The 18,423-nt window shown below is 37.3% G+C and overlaps 1 protein-coding gene across 1 annotated transcript in view; it reads right to left on the bottom strand.

Moving 5' to 3' along the window:
* Positions 1-18,423, bottom strand: part of CCDC73 (coiled-coil domain containing 73) — a 105,036-nt gene that overhangs the window by 25,136 nt on the left and 61,477 nt on the right. Inside the window, exons 9-11 of the mRNA XM_027115104.1 lie at positions 17,172-17,303; positions 16,599-16,658; positions 15,118-15,219 (exon numbers count right to left, since the gene is read on the bottom strand). Of these exons, the coding sequence (XP_026970905.1) occupies positions 15,118-15,219; positions 16,599-16,658; positions 17,172-17,303 (294 nt within the window). The remainder of the gene's footprint in view (positions 1-15,117; positions 15,220-16,598; positions 16,659-17,171; positions 17,304-18,423) is intronic.

The raw sequence follows: 18,423 nt of genomic DNA, 5'->3' as shown, positions 1-18,423 counted from the left end.
CACAGCTAGCCGGGAGGGAGTCCAGGAAAAAGTCTGGAGCTGCCAAAGAGACAAGAGACCATTGTTTTGGTGTGCACGAGGAGAGGGGGATTCAGAGCACCACCTAAATGAGCTCCAGAGACGGGCACGAGCCGCGGCTATCAGCACAGACACCAGCGACTGGCATGAAACACTAAGGCTGCTGCTGCAGCCACCAAGAAGCCTGTGTGCGAGCACAGGTCACTCTCCACACCTCCCGTCCCGGGAGCCTGTGCAGCCCGCTACGGCTAGGGTCCCGTGATCCAGGGACAACTTCCCCGGGAGAACACACGGCACGCCTCAGGCTGTTGCAATGTCACGCTGGCCTCTGCCGCCGCAGGCTCACCTGGTATTCCGTACCCCTCCCTCCCTCTGGCCTGAGGGACCCACAGCCCCCTAACAGATGCCCTCAGGCGACCCACACGCAGAGGCGGGGCCAAATCCAAAGCTGAACCCCAGGAGCTGTGGGAACAAAGAAGAGAAAGGGAAAGTTCTCCCAGCAGCCTCGGGAGCAGCGGATTAAATCTCCACAATCAACTTGATGTACCCTGCATTTGAGGAACACCTGAACAGAAAACGAATCATCCCAAAATTGAACTGGTGGACTATGGGAGGAACTGTAGACTTGGGGTTTGCTTTCTGCATCTAATTTGTTTCTGGTTTATGATTATCTTAGTTTAGTATTTAGAGATTATCATTGGTAGATTTGTTAATTGATCTGGTTGCTCTCTTCCTTTTATATATATATACATATATTTTTTTCCCTTTTCTAAGTGTGTACGTGTATGCTTCTTTGTGTGATTTTGTCTGTATAGCTTTGCTTTTACCATATGTCCTAGGGCTCCGTCTGTCTTTTTTCTTTGTTTTCTTTTTTTTAGTATAGTTTCTAGCTCTTGTTATCATTGGTGGATTTGTTTTTTGGTTTGGTTGCTCTCTTCTTTCTTTTTTTTTTAACTACTTTTTTTTTCTTTTTTTTTTTGCGATACGCAGGCCTCTCACTGTTGCGGCCTCTCCCGTTGCAGAGCACAGGCTCCGGACGCGCAGGCTCAGCGGCCATGGGTCACGGGCCCAGCTGCTCCGTGGCATGTGGGATCTTCCCGGACCGGGGCACAAACCGGTGTCCCTTGCATTGGCAGGCAGACTCTCAACCACTGCGCCACCAGGGAAGCCCCTTATTACTATTTTATTTAAAAAAATTTTTTTTATTTTAATAACTTTATTTTATTATTATTTTCTATCTTTCTTTTTTTTCCTCCGTTTTCCTCTGAGCCCTGTGGCTGACAGGGTCTTGGTGCTCCAGCTGGGTGTCAGGTCTGAGCCTCTGAGGTGGGAAAGCCGAGTTCAGGACATTGGTCCACCAGAGACCTCCTGGCCCCACATAATATCAATGGCGAAAACTCTTCCAGAGATCTCCATCTCAACGCTAAGACCCAGCTCCACTCAACTACCAGCAAGCTACAGAGAGGCTGCATAAAATCATAATAAGTTCACAGAAACCCCAAAACACACCACCAGATGCACTCCTGCCAACCAGAAAGACAAGATCCAGCTTCATCTACAAGAACACAGGCGTCAGTACCCTCCACCAGGAAGCCTACACAAGTCACTGAATGAACCATACCCACTGGGGGCAGACACCAAAAACAATGGGAACTACGAACCTGCAGCCTGCGAAATGGAGACCCCACAGTAAGTAAAGCAAAATGAGAAGACAGAGAAACACATGGCAGATGAAGAAGCAAGGTAAACACTCACGAGACCAAACAAATGAAGAGGAAATAGGCAGTCTATGTGAAAAGGAATTCAGAGTAATGATAGTAAAGATGACCCAAAATCTTGGATATAGAATGGAGAAAACACAGGAAAAGTTTAACAAGGACCTAGAAGAACGAAAGAGCAAACAAACAATGATGAACAACACAATAAATGAAATTAAAAATTCTCTAGAAGGAATCAATAGCAGAATAACTGAGGCAGAAGAACAGATAAGTGACCTGCAAGATAAAATAGTGGAAATAACTACCGCAGAGCAAAATAAAGAAAAAAGAATGAAAAGAACTGAGGACAGTCTCAGAGACCTCTGGGACAACATTAAATGCACCAACAATCAAATTATAGGGATCCCAGAAGAAGAAGAGAAAAAAAAAGGGGGCTGAGAAAATATTTGAAGAGATTATAGTTGAAAACTTCCCTAATATGGGAAAGGAAATAGTCAATCAAGTCCAGGAAGCACAGAGAGTCCCATACAGGATAAATCCAAGGAGAAACAAGCCAAGACACATATTAATCAAACTATCAAAAATTAAATACAAAGAAAAAATATTAAAAGCAGCAAGGGAGAAGCAACAAATAACATACAAGGGAATCCACATAAGGTTAACAGCTGATCTTTCAGAAGAAACTCTGCAAGCCAGAAAGGAGTGGCAGGACATATTTAAAGTGATGAAGGGAAAAACCTACAACCAAGATTACTCTACCCAGCAAGGATCTCATTCAGATTTGAGAGAGAAATTAAAACTTCTACAGACAAGCAAAAGCTAACAGAATTCCGCACTGCCAAACCAGCTTTACAAAAATGCTAAAGGAACTTCTCTAGGCAGGAAACATAAGAGAAGGAAAAGACCTACAATAAAAAACCCAAAACAATTCAGAAAATGCTAATAGGAACATACATATCAATAATTACCTTAAATGTAAATGGATTAAATGCTCCAACCAAAAGACATAGACTGGCTGAATGGATACAAAAACAAGACCCATATATCTGCTGTCTACAAGAAACCCACTTCAGATCTAGGCACACATACAGACTGAAAATGAGGGGATGGAAAAAGATATTCCATGGAAATGGAAATCAAAAGAAAGCTGGAGTAGCAATTCTCATCAGAAAAAATGGACTTTAAAATAAAGACTATTACAAGAAACAAAGAAGGACACTACATAATGATCAAGGGACCAATCCAAGAAGAAGATATAACAATTGTAAATATTTATGCACCCAACATAGGAGCACCTCAATACATAAGGCAAATGTTAACAGCCATAAAAGGGGAAATCGACACTAACACAATAATAGTAGGGGACTTTAACACCCCACTTTCACCAATGGACAGATCATTCAAAATGAAAATAAATAAGGAAACACAAGCTTTAAATGATACATTAAACAAGATGGACTTAACTGATATTTATAGGACAGTCCATCCAAAAACAACAGAATACACTTTCTTCTCAAGTGCTCATGGAATATTCTCCAGGATAGATCACATCTTGGGCCACAAATCAAGCCTTGGTAAATTTAAGAAAATTGAAATCGTACCAAGTATCTTTTCTGATCATAATGCTATGAGACTAGATATGAATTACAGGAAAAAAATCTGTAAAAAATATAAACACACTACTAAATAACCAAGAGATCACTGAAGAAATTAAAGAGGAAATCAAAAAATGCCTAGAAACAAATGACAATGAAAACATGACAACCCAAAACCTATGGGATGCAGAAAAAGCAGTTCTAGGAGGGAAGCTGATAGCAACACAACCCTACCTCAAGAAACAAGAAACATCTCAAATAAACAACCAACCTTACATCTAAAGCAATTAGTCAAAGAAGAACCCAAAAACCCCAAAGTTAGCAGAAGGAAAGAAATCATAAAGATCAGATCAGAAATAAATGAAAAAGAAATGAAGGAAATGATAGCAAAGATCAATAAAACTAAAAGCTGGTTCTTTGAGAAGATAAACAAAATTGATAAACCATTAGCCAGACTCATCAAGAAAAAGAGGGAGAAGACTCAAATCAATAGAATTAGAAACGAAAAAGGGGAAGTAACAACCGACACTGCAAAACTACAAAGGATCATGAGAGATTACTACAAGCAACTATATGCCAGTAAAATGGACAATCTGGAAGAAATGGACAAATTCTTAGAAAAGCACAACCTCCCGAGACTGAACCAGTAAGAAATAGAAAATATAAACAGACCAATCACAAGCACTGAAATTGAGACTGTAATTAAAAATCTTCCAACAAACAAAAGCTCAGGAATAGATGACTTCACAAGTGAATTCTACCAAACATTTAGAGAAGAGCTAACACCTATCCTTCTCAAACTCTTCCAAAATACAGCAGAGGGAGGAACACTCCCAAACTCATTCTATCCACTCCAAGGTGATGAGGCCACCATCACCTTGATACCAAAACCAGAAAAAGATGTCACAAAAAAAAGAAAACTACAGGCCAATATCACTGATGAACATAGACGCAAAAATCCTCAACAAAATACTAGCAAACAGAATCCCAAAGCACATTAAAAGGATCATACACCATGATCAAGTGGGGTTTATCCCACGAATGCAAGGATTCTTCAGTATACGCAAATCAATCAATGTGATAAACCATATTAACAAATTGAAGGAGAAAAACCATATGATCATTTCAATAGATGCAGAAAAAGCTTTCGACAAAATTCAACACCCATTTATGATACAAACCCTCCAGAAAGTAGGCATAGAGGGAACTAACCTCAACATAATAAAGGCCATATATGACAAACCCACAGCCAACAACGTTCTCAATGGTGAAAAACTGAAACCATTTCCTCTAAGATCAGGCACAAGACAAGGTTGTCCACTCTCACCACTATTATTCAACATAGTTTTGGAAGACTACCCACAGCAATCAGAGAAGAAAAAGAAATAAAAGGAATCCAAATCGGAAAGAAGTAAAGCTGTCACTGTTTGCAAATTACATGATACTATACATAGAGAATCCTAAAGATGCTACTAGAAAACTACTAGAGCTAATCAATGAATTTGGAAAAGTAGCAGGATACAAAATTAATGCACAGAAATCTCTTGCATTCCTATACACTAATGATGAAAAATCTGAAACAGAAATTAAGGAAACTCTCCCATTTGCCACTGCAACAAAAAGAATAAAATACCTAGGAATAAACCTACCTAAGGAGACAAAAGACTTGTATGCAGAAAACTATAAGACACTGATGAAAGAAATTAAAGATGATACAAATAGATGGAGAGATATACCATGTTCTTGGATTGGAAGAATCAACATTGTGAAAATGACTATACTACCCAAAGGAATCTGCAGATTCAGTGCAATCCCTATCAAACTACCAATGGCATTTTTCACAGAACTAGAACCAAAAATTTCATTATTTGTATGGAAATACAAAAGACCCCAAGTAGCCAAAGCAATCTTGAGAAAGAAAAATGGAGCTGGAGGAATCATGCTCCATGACTTCAGACTATCATACAGAGCTACAGTAATCAAGACAGTATGGTACTGGCACAGAACAGAAATATAGATCAATGGAACAGGATAGAAAGCCCAGAGATAAACACACGCACATATGGTCACCTTAACTTTGATAAAGGAGGCAAGAATATACAATGGAGAAAAGACAGCCTCTTCAGTAAGTGGTGCTGGGAAAACTGGACAGCTGCATGTAAAAGAATGAAATTAGAACACTCCCTAACACCATACACAAAAATGAACTCCAAATGGATTAAAGACCTAAATGAAAGGCCAGACACTATAAAACTCTTAGAGGAAAACATAGGCAGAAAACTCTATGCCATAAATCATCTTTTTTGACCCACCTCCAAGAGAAATGGAAATGAAAACAAAAATAAACAGATGAGATCTAATGAAACTTAAAAGCTTTTGCACAGCAAAGGAAAGCATAAACAAGACAAAAAGACAGCCCTCAGAATGGGAGAAAATATTTGCAAATGAAGAAACTGACCAAGGATTAATCTCCAAAATTTACAAGCAGCTCATGCAGCTCAATATCAAAAAAACAAACAACACAATCCAAAAATGGGCAGAAGATCTAAACAGACATTTCTCCAAAGACGATATACAGATTGCCAACAAACTCATGAAAGAATGCTCGACATCACTAATGATTAGAGAAATGCAAATCAAAACTACATTGAGGTGTCACCTCACACCAGACAGAATGGCCATCATCCAAAAATCTACAAACAATAAATGCTGGAGATGTTGTGGAGAAAAGGGAACCCTCTTGCACTGTTGGTGGGAATGTAAATTGATACAGCTACTATGGAGAACAGTACGGAGGTTCCTTAAAAAACTAAAAATAGAACTACCATATGACCCAGCAATCCCAGTACTGGGCATACACCCTGAGAAAACCATAATTCAAAAAGAGTCATGTACCAAAATGTTCATTGCAGTTCTGTTTACAATAACCAGGACGTGGAAGTAACCTAAGCATCCATCGATAGATGAATGGATAAAGAAGATGTGGCACATATATACAATGGAATATTACTCAGCCATAAAAAGAAACAGAATTGAGTTATTTGTAGTGAGGTGGACGGACCTAGAGTCTGTCATACAGAGTTAAGTGAGTCAGAAAGAGAAAAACAAATACTGTATGCTAACACATATATATGGAATCTAAAAAAAAAAAAAAGTGGTTCTGAAGAACCTAGGGACAGGACAGGAATAAAGATGCAGACGTAGAGAATGGACTTGAGGACACGGGGAGGCAGAAGGGTAAGCAGGGACGAAGTGAGAGAGTGGCACAGACTTATATATACTACCAAATGTAAAATAGATAGCTAGTGGTAAGTAGCCACATAGCACAGGGAAATCAGCTTGGTGCTTTGTGTCCACCTAAAGGGGTGCAACAGGGAGGGTGGTAGGCAGATGCAAGAGGGAGGAGATATGAGGATATATGTATATGTATAGCTGATTCACCTTGTTATACAGCAGAAACTAACAAACCATTGTAAAGCAATTATATTCCAATAAGGATGTTAAAAAATAATAATAACAATGGGGGCTATTCTGCAAAAGGTCATCCAGCAAGTCACTCAGAATTGCATGACAGGTCCCCTCAAATGGGAACTCAACATAGAGGAACTTGCCCCACTGAGGAATGGAAAATAGACTTTACTCAAATTCCCAGAGCCCCAGGAAATTTTAAATCCGTGTTAGTGTTTGTACCTTTTTTGGAATGAGTGAAAGCATATCCCACCTGGACAGAAAAAAATCTCTGAAGTAGTTAAAGCCCTCATTATGGAAATTACTCCCTAATTTGGATCGTCTAACACCCTTCAAAGTGACAATGGACCAGCTGCTGTCTCTAGCATAACCCAACAAGTGTCTAAAGCGTTGTGTATTGATTAGAAACTACATTTATCCTGAGACTACAATCAACAGGAAAAGGTGAGAAAATGAATCATACATTTAAAAAATGAGCAATGCTAAAGTATGTCGAGACTAACTTCACTTGGGATAAGGCCTTGCCAGTTGCCCTGTTATGGATTAGAGTGGATTCCAGAAGCAAGCTTAAATTAAGTCCCTTTGAAATTTTGTGTGGCAGGCTTTTCCAGGTGTCTACTCAGGCAGAAGAATCCAGTGATGTTTTAAAAGGACCTACTATTGCTAATTATGTCAAAATTATAGCCACTATACCAACCTCTGTTTATAAGTGTGCTTCCAATAGGTCTGCCTATCCACCTGAAGTACCCCTGGACCCTATTCAACCCAAACACCTCATCCTCCTCAAAAGCTGGAAAGAGCAAGGACATGACCATCAGTTGGCTGTGAAGTGGACAGGATGGGGCCATAGGAGGTCTTGCTAACCACTCAGTTATGAGTGAAAGCAGCTGGGGTTAAGCCATGGATTCACCACACCCGTGAAGGCAGAACCCACAACGTCAAAGCACTAAGGAGAGTCTCTAAGCTAGAGGAAACTACAGTAGACAGTGGACTTGTGAGCCTCTGAAGATTTAAGATTTCTGTTCAAATAAAGATAAGTAATAAAAGCAAAAAAATAAATAAATAAAATAAAATAAAGGCTTCATAGTATTCCATCTATTTAGAGTTCTCAATTACTATACAGATTATCAATATGCAAGGATATAATTATGCAAAATTATGGAAACATCTAAAAAAAGCATTTTGCAATTTTAACATGAAGATTCTCCTCTAGCTCATAAAGAACTATGCACTTTGAGAGCACTCAATGAATACCTATTTTGACTTCCTCTACTTTAGGACAATGCAAATATTTTCATGAAGTCATGATTTCATCTTAATTTATAGGTACATATTATAATAACAGGGCAGTCTCTGAATATTTACAATGGCATGTATTTAATAGATGCTTAGTACTTTAACATTGTAATAAATATTTACAGTATTTATATTAATAACACTGTATTTTAAGATGGACAAATCAAAGTTTAGAGGAGACATGGGAGAGTATACCACAGACTTTATCCTAGTAATAATAAATGACCAAGAGCATTATGTTCTTAAAAAGTATATTATATTAATATATATCAATCATTTCCTGTCCCTACTTATACCCCCATCTAAAAGAAACTGCCAGGTTTTTTCTCAGTTTCCATGTTTTGGAGACATTCCATCCTTCCCTTAGAATTTGGACCAATTGCTCTTTCATTCTGCTACACTGATCAGGTAATCTCTGAAAATTTCCTTTTTTCTTCTGTGATGGGTCTCCTGTTTCCTAGATCCCATGATTTCCTCTTGGTTTACTCCCTTGTCTTGATAAAGCAACCTTTCTACTACTTCTTGATAAAGGAGGCATTTTTTGAGACCCTGCTTGTCTGAAAATATGTTTATTCTACCAATACTCAACAACTTCTTTGGCTAAATACCATACAATTCTGCTTTGGAACCTCTGAAGGCATGGTTCTATTATCTTCTACCTTCAGTGCTGCCAATGAAAAGTCTGAAGTCATTATGTTGCCATTCTCATTTTGGATCCTTCCTATGTGACCTACTTTTTTTTCTCCCCCCGAGAGTTTTATAATCTTCTCTTTAAGTGTAGTATGAAATTTCGTAATGATATGCACTGGTGTTAGGCAAAACAAACTCAGATCCTTCAGTTCTGGGTTACTTTCCTGCATTATTTCTTTGGTCACTTGCTCTCCTTCCATCTTCTCTGTTCTCTCTGAAACTCACCAGACCTCTTGAACTGACCCCTCATTTTCTTCCTTTCCTGTTTTTCATCTTCTTGTCTTTTGGTTCTACTTTCTCAGATCATCTCGATATTATCTTCCAACTTTTCCATTGTACTTTTTCATGTCTACTAATACATTTATTTTAAGGGTTCTCTTTTATTCTAGGAATGTTTCTTTTTTTAGACTCAATTACTGTTTTGTGGATTAATAAATATATTTCTCTTAACTGAGTATATTTTCTTAGCTTCTCCAAGTTTTTTTTCATTACCCTGTTTGTTTTGTTTGTTTTTCACACTGGAGACTTTCTTCAAATATCCAGTGATCCTTAACTGCTTGTTCATATTTAACAATGAAATATTAAAAAGCTGGCTGAAAGCTTTGTCAACTACAAAATTTTGTCACTATAATGGTGGGCTTCACTGTGCACTGATCTGGCTGAGTTGTTTCATCGGGAGAGCTTAACTGCAGCAGCTATAGTCTCTTCTCTTGAGCAGGTTAGTTGCCCTATAATGGAATCTTCCATTCTGCTGCCTGGATGTTACAAGGCTAACTGTCCTCTTAAGGACTAGGCTGGGAGGTTTCAGAATTCAGTATTTAGACTTCCCAAACTGTTTTCAATACAATACTCTTAGTACTGTGCTGGTAAATAGGGTCTCAAAAAAAAAAAAAAAAAAAAAAAAAAGCCTGATTTGCAGCACTTGCCAATTTCATTAGTGTTAAAAACCCCACCATGGTCAACTCAAGCTACCACTCATTTGAACCAACTTACAAAATGACAACAGCTCTAACAACTAGCTCTCCCTGGTACCAGTTGCCTCTAGCACACTACTGAATCTCCCAAACCTCAGTTGCTCCTCAAACTCTCCAAAGTAATTCTCCAATCTTCTGCCAAGCAGAAGACAGGGAGTGCCTATTTGTGCAGGGTAGGGGAAAGAATCTGGATATGCAACAGCTTCCTATATAGACCTTCTAGGTTTTGGCTTCAGTTGTGCACCTTACTTCTAGAGGCACATGATGCTTGCAATTCCTGATTATTTCTGTATCTTCAACTTGGGTTTCTACTTTCTCTCATTTGCTAAGTAAATTACTAATTTTCCATATGGTTCCCGCTTTTAAAACTTAATTTTTATCATTTCTTCTCCCTATTTCCTCATCCTTGTGGATTTATTAATGTCATATATTGCAGTTTCAGAAGGAAATAGAAGGGAATGTATAGGTTCAATCTGATATGTTTAACCAGAAGCCCTGACCTAGCAATATTTGAACTTGCAAAGAGTCTGAATTTACTCATTGTTAATCATTCATTAATTTAATAAGATTTAATGAGCTCCTACTATGTGGCAGATACTCTTTTGGGCTCTTATTAGTGAAAATGTTACTCTTTTTATGGAATTTACAGTCTACCAGGAAGTTATTTGCTATTATTTGCATCTGGATTAATAAGTCTGAAAACCCTCTCTGAAAAAATGTATATTGTGGAAAATCAAAATAAAACCACCTGTTAAGGCTTTAATATACCAAAAACTAAGTAAATTATTCTGGTTAATACTATGTTAACACTATGACTATAGGAGCAAACTAAATAAATAAATTATTCTTCCTAACACTATGATAATAGCAGCATAACTATACTTTTATCTGGACTAAACTATGATTAAATCATAGTAGAAAATATTCTCTATCATGAGAATTTAGGTCTCTATGCTCCAAATTGTACTTAAAAAAAAATAAGACAGATGATAGCATGATTGCAGAGCACTGAAAAACAGTAGGCCATTATGAAGAGTAATGATCCCTTTTAGTACAGGTGGAATTAGAATGCTCCTCGGGAAAACACTTGAGATATCTATGCAGCATAATCCTCAGCAACAGTTAAACATTAATATTTTGTTATACTATATATCAGTGGTTCTCCAACACCAGTCTGTAAACAAGTACTGATCCATGACAAAAATCTCACTAGTCCATGGCAAAAAATGTCAATATAAAGTCATCAAGTGTGTTCTCTTGTAAAGGACTGTCCTTTATCTGATATTACATCCTTAATATACTTTTGGTGTTAAAACGTTATCTTTTATAAAATGAAAGTGATGATAGATGGTATTGTTTATTTTTTAATGCCCTTATCTGTTAAAAAGCGGACAATTCTAACCTGTTCTTGCCAATACTTCGTTTGAAATTTTACTATATGAAATCTAGTTTCTCCATGTACTATCAAGGCTCAGGCAATAATGGGGCTGGTAAAAGAGAGAGGCATTTGGATTATCTAAAATACTGGCAGTTATAGTTAAAAGATCCTGGAACCACAGTTACCTTCATCACTAACTCAAAGAAACACATGACTACATATATTTATGACTACTGTAGGCCCTGTAGAATTCAACAATACATAAACATTGGATTTAGAGCCGATGAAAGGCAATTTGAAAGTTGCAGTCTTTGTATGACTGATGTAACAAGAATGGTAGTTCTCACAGATCTAGGAAAAAATATCTTAACAATGTAATGTTGTAGAAATAGTGCTGAAGTAGAATCAAGACAAAGATTTAATTCTGGTTTTGCCACTAATTATAGGGCCTTGAAGTACACTGCTTACATTTAGTGGATCTCTATTTCATCACAAAATGAAATGGTTGGACTGGCTAATCTCTAACATTTTGATCATCCTAAAAATCTACACATCAACTCCTTTAAATGGATTGAAAATTATCAGACAATCCTGATAACTGTTACTCATCAACAATTTGGATACATTATATCATATGTTTCTTGAGAGAAGGTTCAACACCTTAGAGAAACAGTCCCAGTTATGCATCTATAGGGTGGGTAGAAGAGGTGAGGGGGGGAGATACTTGCTGATAACTGGACTTTAAGAGAAATTTTTTTAAACTAATCTTTTATTGGAGTAGATGAAAGCGTTAAAAGAAGGGAGAGATTTGGCTCTAGTATACGTTTTCCCTCTCCCTAGTACTGGGGGCAGGCAAAAGAAAAGAGGAAGGCAAACCTCTCTTTACATGACTAGTCATAGAACATCAATGGTAAGAAGATAAGTGTTTTATTGTTCAGGTTAAGTTTGGTTTCATTCAATGATGATGGACTCAGCATAATTTCTGGGGCCAGGTGCCAGAAATTAAAGACACTTAGATACAAAACTTTTTATTTTCTTTGTGGTTCCTCCCTCCTTCTCTCTTTCTCTCTCTCCCCCTCTCTTTTTTCCTTCCTTTCCACCTACCATGGTGTTTTTTATTTTCTACTTAATGCTATGGTCCCCTGGGATATTCACAGGCCAAAGGCAGACCCTCACAGATGCCTAAGGGCCTCACCACACGACTCAGCACTGGGTTCTACCTCCTGCAAGCTGCTAGACCTATGTATTATGTCCTGGCTGAAGTTGGTGAAGTCAGTCTCTCCATCCCATGGTTCCTCTGCCTCAACCTATGGTAGGTGGGTAACCTCTAAAGGACTGCAACTGCCAAGCAGGGATGCAACTCAGTACCTGGACTGGTGACTCACTCCCTGCCAAGGCACCTACCTAATGTGCCGGGGCATTGCCAACCTGGGACAGAGGATGCTTCAGGGCACATGTACTCAGCTCAGACCCTCCCTGCTACATCTAGGCCTCCACCTGTGTTAAAGGGCAACAAGAGAACACAAGCCTCTACCCACCAATGTGACCCAGTCGACTCACAGCAGTGGCAAGACAGGAGCAGGGAGGCTAAGGCTGTGCCGGGCTGAGGGCACCAAAGGGTAGAAGAGCCAGAAGCCAAGAATGGTTCCTGGTAGGCAGTAGGGGGCAGGAGAACGCTGGAGCTGAGGCTTCAAGCCCCAGTGCATGCTCCATTTTCTCATCAGACTTAATTTACAAAACATATATTCAAATATAAAAATTAAAAATGGGGCTTCCCTGGTGGCGCAGTGGTTAAGAATCTGCCTGCTGATGCAGGGGACATGGGTTTGAGCCTGGGTCCGGGAAGATCCCACATGCTGTGGAGCAACTAAGCCTGTGGGCCACAACTACTGAGCCTGCGCTCTAGAGCCCACGAGCCACAACTACTGTAGCCCATGCCTAGAGCCCGTGCTCTGCAACAAGAGAAGCCACTACAATGAGAAGCCGGTGCACCGTAATGAAGAGTAGCCCCTGCTCGCCGCAACTAGAGAAAGCCTGCGCACAGCAACGAAGACCCAACGCAGCCAAAAATAAATTAAATAAATAAATAAAATTTTAAAAAAATGTTAAGACGGGGCTTCCCTGGTGGCGCAGTGGTTGAGAATCTGCCTGCCAATGCTGGGGACATGGGTTCGAGCCCTAGTCTGGGAAGATCCCACTTGCCACGGAGCAACTAGGCCTGTGAGCCACAACTAGTGAGCCTGCGTGTCTGGAGCTTGTGCTCCGCAACAAGAGAGGCCGCGACAGTGACAGGCCCGCGCACCACGATGAAGAGTGGCCCCTGCTCGCCGCAACTAGAGAAAGCCCTCGCACAGAAATGAAGACCCAACACAGCCAAAAATAAATTAATTAATTTAAAAAAAATGTTAAGATAGTGACCACAGAATATTAAACCTGAACTCAAGGCTCCTCTGGGTTTTATGCAACTGTACTGGTTACATTCCCATGAAGCTGGCCCAGGCCTCTGCTGAGAGTAGTCTTTTTGTGGGAGATGAATGTACTTTTCCTGGGAAATGCTCAGCTCCACCCTTCATTACCAAGAATCCCTTCAGGGGTGCACAAATATTTTCCACTGGCCACCCCAGTGGAACATGTCCCCAACGCCTTCTCTTGAGTTGAACATCCCATCACTTGGCAGTTCCTGCTCTTCCACTAACCTCCACATGCCTTCACATAGAGCCAAGGAACCACCATATTCTCAATTCTGCATGCTTCCAGGGCCATATAGCATTAGAACAAGCATAATATACACTTCAAGCTCCACTAGAACAGATTACTCCAAAAACTTTCCTCCTTGAAATTTCTAGACTAGCACTGGGCATCAGTCTACATGTTCTTGGTATACACTTCAAAACTTCAAGGAACATATGCCAAGTTCTCCCATGTGAACTTATCACATTTTACTGGCAACACCACAGTGGACCTTCAGGTTTCGACAGCATCTCAAACATCCATCTAAAAAACAAGATGGCAGTTTCCCCTTTTTGTACCCCAATTTTTACATGATTTTCCTGTAGACTCTTTCACTTAGATTCATGAGGGGAAATGCATCTCTCTCTATTAGGAATGTAAGAGAAAAATCTCTCTTAATGAACCTGCACTCCCAAAACATCAGTGGCCATAACTTCTCCTCCACAATCATTTTCGTATATATACTGGGAAGAGGATGATGGGGTGATTGCTATGGTAATAGGGCCAGTTCTATCATGTTCCTGTGAAGAGGGAGCTTCCACCCCCCCGCCCCACTCCATTTCTGTGAGGTCACAGATTCCTCTCCTAGAATGTGGTGACACTTGTCACCTTTTATTTTCAGTTTTGGATCTTGGCCACAATTCTAAGACACAGAAAAAAAAAACACAAACCCATCCAATCTGCTACAAATCAGTTACTTGATAAAACTGAACATTTAACTAGCAACTTAAATGTTAAAATAAAACATGCTCATAAATTTTACCTCAAAAAGCAAACAAAAGATCTGTCAAGTACTGAACTCTATTCAATGATGCTCATGATGTAATATGTTAAGGGTGAAGTGTACAGATGACTGCAATTTACTTTGAAATGCATATTATAAAAAAGGGGTGGAGAAACATATGATAAAGCAAATAGGTAAAATATTAATTGTAGAATCTAGGCGGTAGGTGTATGATTGTTTATGATACAATTCTCTCAACTTTCCTGTATGTTCAAAAATTTTCATTAAAAATGCTGGGGAAAAATAAATAAATAAAATAAAATAAATGCTCATTATTTTGGACATTGATAACAAGCTGATGAAGGAGACCAATATTTTACCCTTAAAATTCAAAATGATCTCAGATAAAGTTGAACAGACGAATGCAACAGGTAAAACTCATTAGATGAAAATATACTTATATATATATATATATATATATATATATATATATATATAAAAAATCAGGATATGTATATATATCCTGATTATTTTCTTTTAGCACCTTCAATTCTTCTTCCATTTTAGTATTAGCTTGAGTCTGTTGCTGAAGTAACTGCTGCAATTGTTGGAAAGAAATGATGATGCCCTATAAAAAAGTATAAATATGACATATTAATTGATAAAGTTTTAAGGCAGTAGGTATGTTTCTAAACTCATTCTTAAAAATATATTTTCTAGTTTCTTATTATCTTTACAGTTTAATTTCAATGCCATAATAAACAATATACTGAAATTAATGGCATATTTTATTAATTTAATATTTAACATAATTTGTATTACATGATTTCTTACAAAGTATTATTTCTAAGAGTTCCTCAAATAATTAACAAAGTTTTTGAAATGGACCACAAATTCTGTGACACTACTGAAAAATGTAAAGAATTCAAAACTAAAACTTTTGTTGGTTTTCTCCCCAAATGGTAAATATTATCACTACTAAGATATATCACTGCTGGTGGGCTAGGATGGCATGGCATGCATTCAGAATCAAACAGAGGAAAAGCAGAAGAGGAAAAAAAGAAACAAGAGAAATTTTCTTTCACATATGTTTTTTTAGAATAGAATAAGTATAAATATCAAATAAATGCAAATGAGAGTAAAATGTCCTGTAAATGCATGCTCTAAGCATACATACATTTCAATAATTATCTGCCAGTGGTCCAAACTAAGGAAAAAAACTAATTTATTTTTATTCTTTTTATTTTATTTATTTATAAAATATTTTAATGTAATCTTTTTTCCAGCTTTATTGAGATATAATTGCCATATAACATGTAAGCTTATGGTGTACAACGTGATGATCTGATACACATATTTATTGTGATATGATTAACGCGATAAGGTTAAAATCTCTATCACCACACATAATCACCAAGTTTTTTGTATGTGGTGAGAACATTTAAGACTCTCTGTATAAAATAAATAAGCTACAAGGATATATTGTACAGCACAGGGAATATAGTCAATATTTTATAACTTTAAATGGAGTATAATCTATAACAATTTTGAATCACTATGTTGTACACTTGAAACTAATATAAAATTGTAAATCGACTACCCCTCAACTAACTAAATACTTTTAAAATAATATGTCTTCGGAGTCGCATAAAAAAAAAAATCTACTCTCTTAGCAACTCTCAAATATATGATACAGTATTGTTAACTAAAGTCATCATGCTATACACTCCATCCCCAGAACTAACTCATCTTACAACTGGAAGTTTGTATCTTTTGATGAACATCTCTCCATTTCTCCTCTGATTTATTTTTTAATGGGAGTATAGGTGAGACCTGGTTAAAAGAGGTACACATGTATCCATTCAATATACACCAACTGGGTGCTTACTATGTGCTAGGAATTGACCTAGGCATGATTCCATTTGTTACTTAACTTAGTTTATTTCCCACATTGTATTTGGTTTTTAAAATATTTACTGGCTTCCAAATTATCTTATGATTGCTTGCCTGTTTTTCTTCTTGAATATGGGTAATCTCTTCATTAATCTTCTTATTTAATTCCAATTCCTAAAAAATGTGAATAATTTTAAAGTTATGATACAAAATTCAGCAAATTGTACATTCAATTCAGTGCTTAACAAATTTGGGAGTGTGATGACCTATTATTACTCCAGAGAACCAATGTTTGATTACTGTTGAAGCAGTGACTCTAGTGAACTGAAGATGGTGTTAGATACCCAGTACAGGCTGGTGCAAACTTATAAACATTAATGTTAGAAACTACAGAATTTCTCATCTCCAAAAGCTTTCCTGAGGATACCATTATACCAGAAGATTACCTGATACCATATTAAAGTGAAAATAAAGTGGTTATAGCTAAATTTTATTATCTTAAAGTTTTGTTGATAATGCCAAAAATTACCTAGCAGTTTTTTAAAAATTTGTAAAATCTTTTTTACTATGTATATTAACTCTACAAAGAAGGAACGTTTTTGTATTATAATCCTCTTATTGTTTATATATCTCATAAATTTTACAAAAATGTTCATTTTATAAACATGAATATATTTAATTAAATACCATTTTGAGTCTTTCTTGAAGTTCTTGAAATTTTTGTTCTTTAATTGTTAAATTGATGTTTTCTTCTCCCATCTTATGTTGTTGACATGTGACCTTGGTCTTTATCAAGTCTGAGGTTACTTTTTTAAGTTCCTTAACATAAGAAACATCAAACAGAGAATTCAGTATACATGTTTCATCAAAGCAAGGCACTTTTCTGACAGTTTTAAAGTTCATTTTAAACCTATCACTATAATTTACTATATTTCATATATTAAGATACTACTACTTGCCCATCAAGGTCCTTTTTCCCTAGTTTCCTTGCAAGATAATTAGCCAATGCTATTTGTAGTTATGGAATAGGCAAACGCAATGACACAAAGATAGAATGCATGATCTTTGTTCTTAAAAAGAATACACTAACTAAATGAACTAACCAACCAGAAGCAGGGTGTTTTCACTGATGACTTATTCAACAAAAATCCTTTAAGATAAAAACATGATATAAAAGATTATCAATTCCCAAGTTATTAGCAGCTAATAAGAAAAATTTATGTAAGAAATAATTATAATGTGATGAGTGCTATAATACAGGAAGGAATGTATAGAAGTATAAAGAATGAAACAGTTTGGTTGAGGGCATCAAGGAGGCATTACACAGGAAAGTGGTATTTGAACTGAGTCTTTGAAGATAAATTTATGAAGAGGACAAAAAAATGAGTAGATATTCCAGGCAAAAAGATTCAGAAAGTACAGAAACATGAAAGAGTATATTTTTCAGGGAAACAGAACTAATATGGTATGGCTGGAGCTAATATGTTATGGGTAAGGGGGAGGAGTAGAGTACTGGTAGTTGTGACTAGAAATTTGGCAAAATTCAAATACTGAAAGATTTATAGGCCAAGCTAAAGAGTTTTAATTTTATCCTATAGACAATGAGGAATTAACCACTGAAGGATTTTGAATAAGAGAATGACATAACAAGATTTGCATTTTAGAAGAATAACTCTGGCATCATTGTAGAGGATAGACTTGAAGGGGATACAAAAGAAGTCTTCACTGTGAAGTTATATATCCACTGAGTTTAACAGATACATCCAAACACATTTAAATCCCGAAACACCAACTTCTGAATGCTGTGTACTTTATTGTACTGCTGTTCTGTGTATATTGTTTATTAAATACTCAAGGATCTGATTTTCACATTCTTGATTACACAGCACCTGAACTCCCTGTGCATTTTGAAGGCCCACTAGAGAAGCCGGAAATGCCA

This window comes from Aethalodelphis obliquidens, unplaced genomic scaffold (genome assembly GCF_003676395.1).
Source record: "Aethalodelphis obliquidens isolate GAN/ISIS:26980383/991018 unplaced genomic scaffold, ASM367639v1 scaffold14, whole genome shotgun sequence".
NCBI classification, from domain to species: domain Eukaryota; kingdom Metazoa; phylum Chordata; class Mammalia; order Artiodactyla; family Delphinidae; genus Aethalodelphis; species Aethalodelphis obliquidens.
Note: the sequence above shows the minus strand (reverse complement) of the source record. Positions and strands in the feature narration are given on the sequence as shown.